General features: G+C 43.2%; 1 protein-coding gene across 8 annotated transcripts; it reads left to right on the top strand.

The window, feature by feature from the left end:
• The first annotated feature begins 548 nt into the window (after positions 1–548).
• On the top strand, positions 549–13,188 carry LOC306796924 (dynactin subunit 1-like). Of its 8 annotated transcripts, XM_079296000.1 has the most exons (33): positions 609–665; positions 797–815; positions 2,511–2,576; positions 2,698–2,892; positions 3,130–3,211; positions 3,310–3,341; positions 3,714–3,734; positions 4,372–4,464; positions 5,045–5,143; positions 5,533–5,685; positions 5,948–5,971; positions 6,457–6,654; positions 6,840–7,044; positions 7,157–7,235; positions 7,367–7,526; positions 7,766–7,870; positions 8,108–8,299; positions 8,401–8,514; positions 8,606–8,758; positions 8,904–9,064; positions 9,263–9,431; positions 9,732–9,800; positions 9,966–10,178; positions 10,418–10,579; positions 10,732–10,863; positions 10,963–11,088; positions 11,203–11,345; positions 11,434–11,600; positions 11,848–11,969; positions 12,053–12,248; positions 12,356–12,429; positions 12,521–12,610; positions 12,692–13,188. In XM_079296000.1, the coding sequence occupies exons 3-33, from the start codon at positions 2,535–2,537 to the stop codon at positions 12,827–12,829; spliced, it is 3,909 nt and encodes a 1,302-aa protein (XP_079152126.1). In that variant the 5' UTR covers positions 609–665; positions 797–815; positions 2,511–2,534; the 3' UTR covers positions 12,830–13,188. The 8 variants fall into 8 exon arrangements, with proteins under 8 accessions (XP_079152127.1, XP_079152125.1, XP_079152130.1 ...); XM_079296001.1 differs by lacking the exon at positions 797–815 and having other exon boundaries at positions 549–665; positions 11,851–11,969; XM_079295999.1 differs by lacking the exon at positions 797–815 and having other exon boundaries at positions 549–665.
• The last annotated feature ends 159 nt before the right edge of the window (positions 13,189–13,347 follow it).

Genomic DNA, 13,347 nt, shown 5'->3' with positions numbered 1-13,347 from the left:
TATAAAACCAAAACATTTAAATATATATAATGTAATATTTATTTTACATGAATTACATATTTGACATAATGCATTCTCTGTCATTAACGTATATGACTCTGTAAGTTGAACTTACGTTTTCAATTAGTAATCCAAATGCTGGTTTAAAACCTTTTGGTAATATTGATTAAGCTTCTTATCGCGTTGCTTTTACCCTTACCGCTCATCAACCGTCTTGCTTTACACACATTTTTCGCCCAATCGTCCTTATCCATATTTGAATTCCAATATCTTTTGTTTACCTGTACATTTATTTTACATGTATAATTGTAATAATGATGGCAGTGTGCTCAAAAAAGAAACAACACCCAACCGTAGGTTCTTGAGATAAAGAATATGGTAAACTTTCATAAAGACCTTGTAAAGAGAAAGTAATCCCAGATGTGCAGTGGGCACAAAGAAGTAGTAAAATAAAGATTATAAATAAAGAATGGAGCAGCCACTAGGGGCGCTAACTTCCACTTTTCTTCTTATCTTTGGCACGTCACCCCACCGGAAGTGACCTGTCAAAAAACGGGAAAGACTACAGGACTTCCGATCTAGGTAGCCAAAAAACATAGGAACATCTTTTGTCTACATGAACACCTCAAGGTGTATTTAAAGACAGGAATCTCTGTGTATGCCAGGTAAGCTTAATAACGAAATACAGGTTAGCTTCTTCACAGTACTTTGCTTGCTAAGCTGAGTTGGCCAGTTTAACGTTAGCTTTAACGCTACTCCGGCTAGCTGTTAACTAAATTCTGCTGTCTATCTGAAGCTCAATGGCAGAGTAAAGCGTAAGTTAACTAACGTTACGTGATTAAAGTCATTTTGTGTATGACTGTCAGGATTATTTGTACGTAGATCAAGCTAATAATGCAGCAACGTGAAAACAGAATAGCTCAGCTAAATGTCTTAATGACATTTCTCCCGATCTCAATTATTCCACCCTCTCCTCCTCTCGTAATGCTGTAGTGTTATTGTATTGCGTTGCGTATTTAGTGTGATATACTTCGCTGATATATTTTTTTATGAAAGAACATCGGTCCTTTTAAATACCAGCAACGTTACTAAACGAAGAAACATTAGCTAAAGTTAGCCACTTTTTGACAGCTGCTAGCCAATGGATTGATTTCATTGAAGGAGTTCTTGTTAACATGTTAGTTCGTTAAAGATAATACAATTTGTGAAGTACGAGTAAATGTACCAAAGAAAGTGGAACGCAGCAGCAATGTCCCATTCTGTGTTTTTATATAATTATAGCTACATAAAAGCAGGCCAGTAAATTAATCATCTCATCACTCCAAGTGACTCCATATCAAGCTAACATCCATGTGTTTTCTCGTGTGGAGACAAAACAGCTAGATAACCTTTCTCAGTTCAAATCAGCTGTGACGTGTTGTGATGCAGCACCCAGGATCCCTCCCTAAAGTCACAGTCTTGTATTGCTTTCCCCTCTCTCTCTTTAAAAGAGGAAGGAATGGGAAAGCGGAGAACAATTAGCACTTGAGACTTTGTATTGGAGGTGAAAACATCTTAACTTGCTATTATGGCTTTGAACAGGCGACATTCTTATACCCCCCGGGTGAGTAACATACACCCTCAATATTGAATAATATCTAATTTAGTACATCATTGGTAATTTAGTTTGACGCACAGCATCAGTATAATTTATTACATTATAATGTCTAAACCTACTAGGTAATGTTTGTGTCACTCACCGTATATCGGATGCAGGATTCACTTCACAGAACGAGTAAGAGTATATTTTTGGTAACTCTAGATATCCTGTAGCGAAGATGAAGTCTCTGTCCTTACGTTTAACCCATAGGTGTGCTTTTGTTCCAATTATTCTGAAATGGCATTACATCTAGATGACTCTGCAACTATCTCTGTGCTTCTGTCATGAGGCTTTAAAAAAAGGTTCCTCCCCAGATTTCTGCCCTGTGGTTTAAAACTGAGGCAGCGTGAATTCACATGTCCCTACAGCTCCGTAAAAGAATTGCACTCTACTCTGAATGAGCATCTTTGTGTGAGCAAGGCAGGGATGTGACTTTTTATCAGGAAGTCTCTTGTGGTCCATGACACATGACTGGTTGCATGAGTGTTTCCTTGCTCATGGCCTTAAGACTCTCTGTCATTGATTGTTTTTGATTCCTCTTAATAGCTGGAGCAGGGATAGTTAGGGGGCATTATTGTTACACATAAAATACTGTTTGAGTCTTTTGCAGGTCTAATGTACAGTATTACAAATTATTTACATATTCCTACTAAACTATGTCAATTTGACCAAGAAAAAGATACCAATCCTGAGGAATTCAGAAATTTAAACAATACGTTCTCTGGTATGTAATGACCTAACCTTCCTTCTTCAACGTCTCACACCTTACAACTCATTCCCATTGGTAACCAACCTTCCTTTACTTTCTCTCTCCCACATTTCCTCATCTTTCCCTATACTTTTGCCCATCCGTATTTCCCAAATCCTCCAGCTGACCAGCCCACTGATCAGCAAAATGAGCAGCGCAGGAACAGTGGAGTCTACCAAACCTCCAAAGGTAGGTCACTGTTCAATACATACACAAGAAAGGAAGTAATGGCAGGAAATAAACCAATTCCTATCAACTAGTGTATGATGACTCACAGTGTGTCATCTTGTCTCTGCTCCTCCTCTCCTAGATTGGCTCTATAGTGGAGGTGACTGGGAAGGGTCAGCGTGGTACTGTTGCCTATATCGGTGCCACCCTCTTTGCCTCTGGAAAATGGGTGGGCGTCATACTGGATGATGCCAAAGGCAAGAACGATGGCACCGTGCAGGGGAAACGCTACTTCACCTGTGAGGAAAATCACGGGATATTTGTCAGACAGTCTCAGGTTAGTGGCATAAATGTGATGTGTGGCGTAAGGATTAATGCTTGTGTACTTTTATTAGTATGAAAAGTGTCAATAGTTTTATAGGATGTTTGAGGATCCTTTCTTTTTTTTCAGAAATCGTGATTACAAATAAACATTTGTTTGTTCCTGCTCCCATCCCTGTGTTGTCCTGATCGCACGCACGCACACACACACACACCCACCCCCCCCCTTATGTTTCTCTGTCACTCTGTACAGCTCCAGGTGGTGGATGACGGCTCCAGCGCCACCTCACCAGATACTCCTGAATCAGCCACGTCAAAGATACCCAGACAGAAAGGTGCGTGTGAACCACAGCTGGGTTTGAAATTCATACTTTGAAACTCAAAGTGAAGAATAATAAGAACTATTAAATATTTCTTAATTTGTTTCCTCCAGACATTCCTGAGACTCCCAGAACAACCAAGCAGGTAGGCAGCCATTACTTGCACCTCACTGCTTTTTTCCTCCTTTTGTCACTTTAGAAATGTTGTGGTGTTTCCATGACTTGGCTTTGAAGATTGTTGGATTCCTGTGGATCTCTTTCCAGAGCAGTTATGAAGGCTTAACCGGCTGTCTTGAATAAGATAAATCACACCAGTTAAGCTTCTAAAATCCATTTCAAAGAGTGGTGATATGACTATCAACCCGCTCTCTGACTTGTTTTCCTGACTAGAGGTGCTTTGTTTCAACATTTCCTAAAAGTGTTCCTCTCCTATCTTTTCTGTAAAATGTAAATGAGTTTCAGGTTTCGGCCTCTCAGCCCTTGGGTTGACTTCTTATTTTTGTTTTTCTGAATACAGACACCTGTGAACGTTAAGAAGGTAGAAATATTTAAATTCAACACATTTGCTTTGGCCTTGGTTGTTTTTGTTCACACTAACATGGCAACTCATCTTTTGTATTTATTTGACACGTTTACGTGTCGGCGCTTGCACGGGATATTAAGACATCTTTTGTTGTTGATAGATGTCATTTTCACTGTACTTTCTCTTGGTTTTCTGTCGCCACACTTTATTTTGTATTCCAGATGTTTGTTTGCTCATTTTATTTTTCATTCTGGTGAAGGCATCCACACATTTGGAGGGGAAATTACAACTAATGCCATAATGATGGTGTCTTTGCTTTTGGCCAGTGATATGTTGCCACCGTCTTAACTCAGTTGCATGAGTTCACATTTTATTCTGCTTTTATGGCTTGAGTTATCAAGAATAATAATTCTTTAAAAATTGTGTTAAATGGTGAATGCAGCTGTCAAAGCTATGATCAGTGGATGTGAACTAACAGTGGGTATGCTTCTTATGTGCTGCTAATCTCTTATCTTGCTTCACCACTGGATGTGTGTGCGGATATCCGTGTGTGTGTGTGTGTGTGTGTGTGTGTGTGTGTGTGTGTGTGTGTGTGCGCGCGCGTGTGTGTGTCCATCCCTCTCTTTCCAACTCACCTCCTCCTCTCCTCCAGTCCTCTACCCGCCGCTCTATCAAGGTGAGCTCGTCTACAGCAGACAGTGGAGGAAAGCAGAATGATTTGAAACGGCAGCTGATTCTGAAAAACGTTGGTTATTTGTTCCAGCTTCTTGTGGGTGCTTTTGCTTTGCAAGTTAGATCAAGGGCACCGCTTCAAATGTTTGAAATCTTTCCAAAAGCCATGCATTTTTGTGTCGTATGATAAGAAGTACATACTTGTTCTTGAACTGTAGTAGAGAAGACAAACAGAATACCATCAGTTTGATAAATGTAATATTGAGATTTATAATTATGGACCCTTCAGAAAGCAATCCCTCACATATTTGCCTCTAATGAAGGCCATTTTGAATAGTTTTAATAGTCCTTCGGTTATTGGGGCAGTCTACTAATAGATATATTGATGTATTATATAGTAGACTCCTCATGGCTGCACAATTGGACGAATTGGTAATGTTGCAAATGTCTTTTGATGTCAAATACAATGTAATTTTTTACATTTTCAAACGTATTTTCTGAAGCTGGTAGTACTCTGCACTTCTACAAATTCCATAACACAGTATAAAAAACCGGATTGTTGGAAATAATGTGTCTGAAAAAGAAGTACCACAAGATTTCATTCTGTATAGTGCAGCTGAGTTTTAAAAACCACTCTCTATGCACTGTGTCAGTGGAGCACTCCAAGTCGTCTCACACCTGCCACCTCCCTCCCCTCCCTCTTGATGCGTCCCTCCCTCTTGATGCGTCCCTCCGGCCGCTCCAGCCTCATGGTACGCTCTGTCATATCAGGGTACAGCTGTCACTTCACTGGGAATGGTGATTTGTTTCGTCACTGAAAACTGGTGATTTGTGGTCCTTCGGTGCACAGATGAAGTCAAAGTGGTGTCTGTGTGAACTTGAACAAGATCTCTAGTGAGGGACACTGGGAGGTGAACTGTTTAGTCTGGGAAGATGCATGAAGTCGGGACGATTATATTTAAGCACATAAGCTAGAAGATGAATCCGCAGCATGTAACACGGGATGTTCACTATAATATTGGGTTTATCAAAGCTGTGTGGGGGAGAAGCTTTTGTTTTGTTTATTGACATTAAAATAACACCATCTTCCCCGTCTTCCTCTGTTTCATCCCTCCTCTTATACCTCTGCCTTGGCCAACAGGCATCTCGTGAGAGCCTGGCCTCTCTGTCTGGTGACGTCAGTGAAGCAGGCCTGTCCCCCCACCAGGGTGCACTGGGGGCTCCCGTTACGCCTCAGCCCGGCGGGTCGCCTGCAGCAATGGCAGCCCCGGTCCCGGCTACTCCAACAAGCAAGGTGGGTCACTGACAACAAGAAGAGCCAATTTTAGTGTCCACATCACTTAAAAAACATGTGCCCCTATAATCACATGGTATTAAATCACACATTTCATACTTTCATGTGGAATTATTTACAATATCAACCGCACAAAAGATCAACATGTGATCTTTTAGCCAGTATGTCACATCATCATCACACCATCTTTTTGTTTCTATTTTTCCATCATATTCTGCATTTATTTCCCCCTACTTCATCCACGTTGTCACTGTTTGACCAGGTGGAACCTGTCCCTTCCCAGCAGGTAGAGTTTTCTAATGGCTACATGCATGCTGCTGATGATACCTGGCATGAGTTTACTACTCATCAGAGGGCAAAATGACTCCTCGGCACACCTTCTCAGTACTTGACTTCGGCTTTGTAATGTTCTCACGGTGAATTGTGTGGTGATGATGATGCATGGGCCTAACTATTTGAGACACTAAATGAAATGCATTGTGTTTCGAGGGAATGTATTAATCTGCTCTTTAATGTTATTGTTAGGTGCCTGTTTAGGCGGTGAGGACAGAGGTTCATTTGCATTAATTTGGGGGAGCTAAATTTACATTTATCATCACCTGGACTTTTTGGTGGTGGGACTTGATCAATGATTTTATGTTTCTTTGCTGCCTTCAAATAAATCTTTGAGCACACATGAAATCCAGTTAGTCCTCCGTCTTAAATCCTCTGAACGCAGCACATTCAAACCGTCCTCTCCGCTTCTCCCCTCCACCCATCCATCCTTCTCAGGAGGAGGAATCAATGCGAGCTCAGGTCAAGGACCTGGAGGAGAAGCTGGAAACACTGAAGATGAAGCGGACGGAGGACAAAGCCAAGCTGAAGGAGCTCGAGAAACACAAGATCCAGCTGGAGCAGCTTCAGGAGTGGAAGAACAAAATGCAGGAGCAGCAGGCTGAGCTGCAGAAACAACTCAAAGAGGCCAAGAAGGTGCAGATAATATTTGTCGTAGGGCTGAAATATAGCATTAGATCTATTTACTATATATTGTGACAAAGATTAAATGAATACTAATTTGAAGGATATGAACTGATTGATAAGAAGCCTGTAACAATGAAGGAAGCAGCTCCACTGTCTTCGTATATAGAGCTTTATTTTGTACCTCCTCCTCCCAGGATGCCCGTGAGGCCCAGGAGTCCAAGGACCACTACATGGAGGAGATGGCGGACACGGCGGACGCCATAGAGATGGCCACACTGGACAAAGAGATGGCTGAAGAGCGGGCAGAGTCACTGCAAGTGGAGGTGGACACGCTCAAAGAGAAAGTGGAGGAGCTCGCCATGGACCTGGAGATCCTTAGACATGAGATTTCAGAGAAAGGTTTGGACCACAACGGCTCCTTTAGCTTGGTCTCTCCCTCCCTCTTCTTTTTCTTTTTTTTAATGCAATGCGTTCCCTCACTCTGTTGCCTTTTCTTCCTCTCCACCTGCAGGCTCAGATGGAGCTGCCTCAAGTTACCATGTCAAACAGCTGGAGGAGCAGAATGGCAGACTAAAGGAGGCGTTGGTTCGGTCAGTCAAATGTCTAAAAAGCTCTTTTTGATTACAGTATTAAAAAGGGTCCATGTAGACCAGACCAGGCCTGGAATTGGTATTTGGCAGTTTTGGCCATCAACGTTTTTTGTTTTCATTTTCCTCCTCAGGATGCGTGACCTGTCTACTTCAGAGAAGCAGGAGCATGTGAAGCTGCAGAAGCAGATGGAGAAGAAGAACACTGAGCTGGAGACTCTGAGGACCCAGAAGGAGAAACTGCAGGAGGAGGTCAAGCAGGCGGAGGCCATCATCGATGAACTCAAGGAGCAGGTAAAGTCAGCGAGACGCAAGAAAGAGGAGGAATATGATTACAGAGAGGAGATGATTTATGAGTCTCTGATGCTGCTTTCTGGGGGTTCCACTACAGTGCACATAAAAGAAACAAAGTCTAATACAGTTATTAACAGAATGGTTTAGGTTCAGGTACTTTTTAAAGTAACTAGGAATGTTCTTGCTCGTTTGCCACCTCAGAATTTCACTGTACAAATATGTGTGTGTTACTGTACCAGGTGGATGCTGCTCTGGGGTCAGAGGAGATGGTGGAGACCCTGACAGAGAGGAACCTCGACCTAGAGGAGAAAGTCAGAGAGATGAGAGAAACCGTCACTGATTTGGTGAGTACGACGGCATTCATGATTCCTATCTTCAGTATTAAAACCACCAACGTTTCTATTTCCAAATAAATACAAACCATGTTCACACGAAGCAAGAATTCACAATTAACATTCTCATTTTAAGGTACATTCGTGCCAACAAAACGGTAGAAGTAACCAGAAAATGAGTTTAAAGGTCAAAAAAGGAAAGATAAAAATAGGATTTTGTCACTGACAACCTTTTTCCTGAAACAATAGGAGGCCATCAACGAGATGAACGATGAGCTGCAGGAGAACGGCCGGGAGACGGAAATGGAGCTGAGGGAGCAGGTGGATCTGAGTGGAGCAAAGGTCAGAGAGGCTGAAAGAAAGGTGGAGGCTGCCCAGGAGACCGTAGCGGATTACCAGCAGACCATCAACAAATACAGAGATCTCACTGCCAGCCTACAGGTGGGTGGAGAAGAGGGAATAATCATAGGCTGTACACACTGGATGAGGAGGCCTACACGTGGATGCCCTGACACTGTATGTGCCTTTTCTCTGTGCATCAGGATGCCAACAGGGAGCTGATCAGCCAGCAGAATGCGAATGTTGAAGTTCAGCAACCACCTGCTGAACTATTTGACTTCAAGATTAAGTTTGCAGAGACCAAGGCTTATGCCAAGGTAGGAGACCTTCATGTGTTCTTGTGCCAGGAATGATGACTTTACCAGTTTTACACACTGAACAGCAGTTGCTTCTAATCTGTGTTTCTAGGCCATTGAGATGGAGCTGAGGAAAATGGAAGTGGCCCAGTCAAACCGACAGGTGTCCCTCCTCACCTCCTTCATGCCGGACTCCTTCCACCGTCATGGTGGAGATCACGACTGCATTCTGGTCCTTCTGCTCATCCCCAGGCTCATCTGCAAAGTATGGAGCTGTGTGTGAGAAGTGGACAAATGAGTGTACATTTCTTTTGTAAAATCCTGATCACTGTTGTTACTGCTATCTTTCTGTGCCTAGGTTGTTCCTATAATTAAGGCTTCTGTGTGTGTTTGTGTGTGTCCTTTGGTAGGCTGAGCTGATCAGTAAACAGGCCCAGGAGAAGTTTGACTTGAATGGGAACTTAGCACAGGGAACGGGGCTACGAGGACCTCCAGGAGAACAGCGCAGTTTCGCCTCAGGACTAGTCTACTCCCTGAACCTGCTGCAAGCCATTCTGCACAAATACGAACAGTAAGCACCGCAGCTACATCACAGATGTGTCAGATATAAAATGAGCTATTATCAGAGAATTTTGAAGAATTGTGTCCAGGCTGCAATAAAAGTATAATTATCATTTTTTGCAATACAATTTCTCCAGAATATGAATCATCTGTGGCTGTGATTTTGGAAACCTGATTCAGTTACAAAATTGGTCTCTTTTCCTTCGAGGGCTCTGAATACCTGCAGCGTGGAGGTCTTTAAGCGCATGGGTACACTCTACTCTGAAATGAACTTCCATGAGCGCTCTCTGGATTATTTCATCGACCTGCTGCATAAAGATCAGCTAGATGAGACTGTTCAGGTGGAGCCTCTGACTAAGGCCATCAAGTACTATCAGGTAACAAAAGAATGCATTTAATATAAACAGTATATTTAAGCTCTTACCAGGGTTGGGTCAATCTTCTAAACAAACGTACAAAAAAATTCCAATCCAATTTCTTAACGTCACGATCTTTGCAAATCCTTCGATGTTCATCTTAAAACTATTATGCGATGGTTTTAAATGAGTCTTGTGTTACAACTATATGTGTGCAACCGATCTACTCAATTAAGTGGACATTAAAACATATACATTTCATTTTAATTCATTATAATCTTTTCTCATACAAAGTTTCTTACTTTTATTTTTGTCTTCCAGCAACTGTACAGCATCCATCTGGCAGATCACACTGAAGACTGCACAGTGCAGCTGGCTGACCACATTAAGGTACTTGAAGCTTCTTTCGGTTATCAACATTTTGACAGTTTTACTGAGTACAGAGAACTTCTTTCCCTCTGAGAATGTTATCCCTATGATGCGCAAAGTAAAACGGAATTGAGAGCATGTCAATAGGGTTTCCTAACGTCACCAATCGCATCCTCTCACCTCCAGTTTACCCAAAGTGTCCTGGACTGCATGGGAGTGGAGGTCGCTCGTCTGCGGGCCTTCATGGGAGCGGGTCAGGAGAGCTCTGGCCTCGCTGTCCTTCTAAAGGACCTGGACACTTCCTGCTCTGATATCAAACAGTTCTGCAAGAAGATCCGCCGTCGCATGCCTGGAACAGATGTAGCTGGAGTACCTGCTGCTCTCAATTTTGGACCACAGGTATGGGATACAGAAACACACATACAGTATCGACAAGTAAGTTAACGCACTCGGTAAATGGCTGTATGAGAGTCGAGCACTGTACCCGTAAAGGGATAGTTTGGAGTGGGGTTGTATGAAGTACTACAGTAGATGTTTAGTCGGCACGCCCCCGTTTTGGAAAATGTGACATGATTTATTAAAACACTGTCTAGTTACCATTGACCCACTATTTGACTGTCATGTCTCCTATGTGTGAGGTGTCTGAGTCGCTGACGGAGTGCAGGCGCCAGCAGACCCGTGTGGTGGCTGTGCTGCAGGAAGTGGCTGCAGCTGGAGGTCAGATGATTGCTCCGCTGGCCGAACAGGAGGGGCTCAACCCTCTCACACTGGAGGATATTGCCTGCAAGGCTGTGGAGCAGGTAAATTATCAGTGGTTTGGGATTATTCTATAAAGAATTTAAATACATTAAAGTTGTCAGACGTTTACTGAATTGATTACACTTTCAGCACTACAGTAGAAATAAAGTAAACCACTATACAAATTTCAACAAACTTCACTCTTTTCTACAAGGTGTATGGTTCTCACGGCCTAAACGGACCAGAATGTCTGCGTCAGTCCTGCAGCTCAGTCATTACTACCATGAACAAGATGGCCACAGCCATGCAGGAAGGAGAGTACGATGCCGACAAACCACAGCCCAAGGTATGCCAGGGCGTTTTCTGATTGATTAATAACACATTTCTGCCGTTGATCACGTCTTCTCTGTTCCAATTCTTACTATTTCATCCTTCACATCCTCAGAGTCTTCCAGTGGAGATGAGAGCATCCACCGTCAGGGCCGAGATGACTGATGCTGAGGGTCTCGGAGTTAAACTAGAAGACAGAGAGACCGTCATCAAGGAGGTCAAGAAGTCCCTGAAGATCAAGGTGACACACTCGAGCAAAAAAATCACTCAACCTTTCAGTTCTACATAAGTCTGTTTGAAATAGAAAGAATCCGTAACAGAACAGGCATAACTAAGGTACCTCATCTCTTCCCAGGGTGAGGAGCTGAGTGAGGCCAACGTCCGCCTCAGCCTGCTGGAGAAGAAGCTGGACACCTCCACCAAAGACGCGGATGAACGGGTGGAGAAGATTCAGACCAAACTGGACGAGAACCTCGCCCTGCTAAAGAAGAAGGAAAAGTAAGAGCGACAAAGAAGCAAACGGAAGAAATGATCCCATTTCAACACACTCTCTCGTTCGCTCACCTTCTTTTCTCCTCACCTGCAGGGAGTTTGAGGAGACAATGGATGCCCTGCAAGCTGATATCGACCAGCTGGAGGCGGAGAAGGCAGACCTGAAACTACGCATTAATAACCAATCGAAGATGACCATCGAAGGCCTGAGAGCCCCGCCTGCCTCTGGAATTGCCTCCATTGTTCAGGGATCTGCAGGAGGTCAACTACTATGTGGTTATGAGATTGAGATGTTGCCATTTGTTTGCAATATGTTTGACAAAAAGTGCGATGGCTTTTAATTCAACCCTCTGAATAGAAATTTTAACAGCTCTACTACAACTACAGCTGATAATGATATGTTTTGCCTGTAATTGGTGTAATTTTACCAGTGTACAAACACCCCACTGTCAAAGGGGAAGCACAGCCTCTCATGATGATTGCATGTCTCTCACCATTCTCTTTCCAGCAGGTCTGCCTCCATCCTTGGCTGGACCGGTGCAGGTGGTGGACTCCCCTCTCCTCAGGCAGCAGGTTGAAGCCCAGAGACTGGGCATTAAACACCTCAAGAATGAAAACAACAGACTCAAGGTACACTGGTGTTGGAGTTAGTATTATACCAGGCTGTCTATAAAGTTTGGTATTATTGACTTAAGAGTATATCTTCCTTACAGGCGGAGAAGATGAGAGCCCAGCTGGCCTCCCTGCCCCCACTCTGCCCTCCCAAACTACCAAAAGCTTCTAAAGAAAGTTCCATGCCACCAGATGGCCTAAACACAGGCATCTATCGCAGGACCGACCAACTGCTGGCTACCCTGCTCAAGCTGAGCTCAGAGGTTAAAGTGGTGGACATCACAGGAAAGACAGCAGGTTTGTGTCTCAGTTAATAGGCTTTCTTCTGAGTGTGCGCTTGTTGCCGTTTTTTAGCCGAGTGTCCCGGTTCATTTTCTGTCTTTCCTCTGCTGCGTTTCTTGCAGTTAGTGCCGGTGCACAGCTGATGGAGCAGACAGCTCGACTGCAGTATCTCAGTGATGCTCTGGACAAACTCAAGGTAACAACTTCAGATTCATATTCTATTCTCATGTCAATAAGCTTATTCTAGGAGCAATACAAAACCAAACATTTGAATTTCTTGGTTTCAGGGAGAAGTAGCTGAACATGTAGTCTCAAATCAGTCTGGGGCTAAGGCTTCCTCTGACTTTGCCACCTTCCCCGTCGCTGGTTTTGTTAAGGTAAAACCATACAGTACATACAATCACCATCAGTCCCAATACTTCAAGAAATGGCACATTACATTATGTGTCGTTTCCTAGGCCAAGGAAGAGAAGCAGGGAGGAACTGTGTTTGTCGGACGCGTCGCCATTCCATGCACCCGCGGACAGGAACAAGTTCACCGCCTCGTCCTATCACAGCAGCAGCTGCAGAAAGTGCACCGCCTCCTCATGGTCTAAGCCAACTGCCAGGATTGACAGTACATTAACAAATGCTTTTGCTCATTCCAATCTTCCTGCATTCTCCTATATTTATCTTTACTTTTGACCATTCTCAGGAAATTGTATCCAATAGTTGCAAAGTAACGACTAAAGCACTAATACAATTGAGGCGCAGCAGTGACTTTATATTGGTGTTTTGAGTGACGTTCGACTCCTGAATGTCACCTTATGAAGGAGTCATGTTTTCACTGAAACGGTTTGTATAATAACTTAGTGAATGGAAGAATGCTAGCTACGTCACTTTACTGTACTCATGCCCATTGATAGTTTTTCCCTTTGTATCTGTAATAATTCAGACAATAAAAGCAATTCACGTCGTTTGTGTTAATGTCGACTTATGAACTTACCTGCATGTCATTTGTAGTCTAAGACGAAGATCTGCCAGTTCAAGTTTTTGTATGGTCATGCCAAGGTAATCACTCCCATTTTATGAAGTAGATTAATAGGATAGCTATTCCCTCCAGCATTAGTAAGTT

This window comes from Melanostigma gelatinosum (genome assembly GCF_949748355.1).
Source record: "Melanostigma gelatinosum genome assembly, chromosome: 23".
NCBI lineage: Eukaryota > Metazoa > Chordata > Actinopteri > Perciformes > Zoarcidae > Melanostigma > Melanostigma gelatinosum.
The sequence above is the reverse complement of the archived record's forward strand: the minus strand, read 5'-3'. Positions and strand labels throughout refer to the sequence as shown.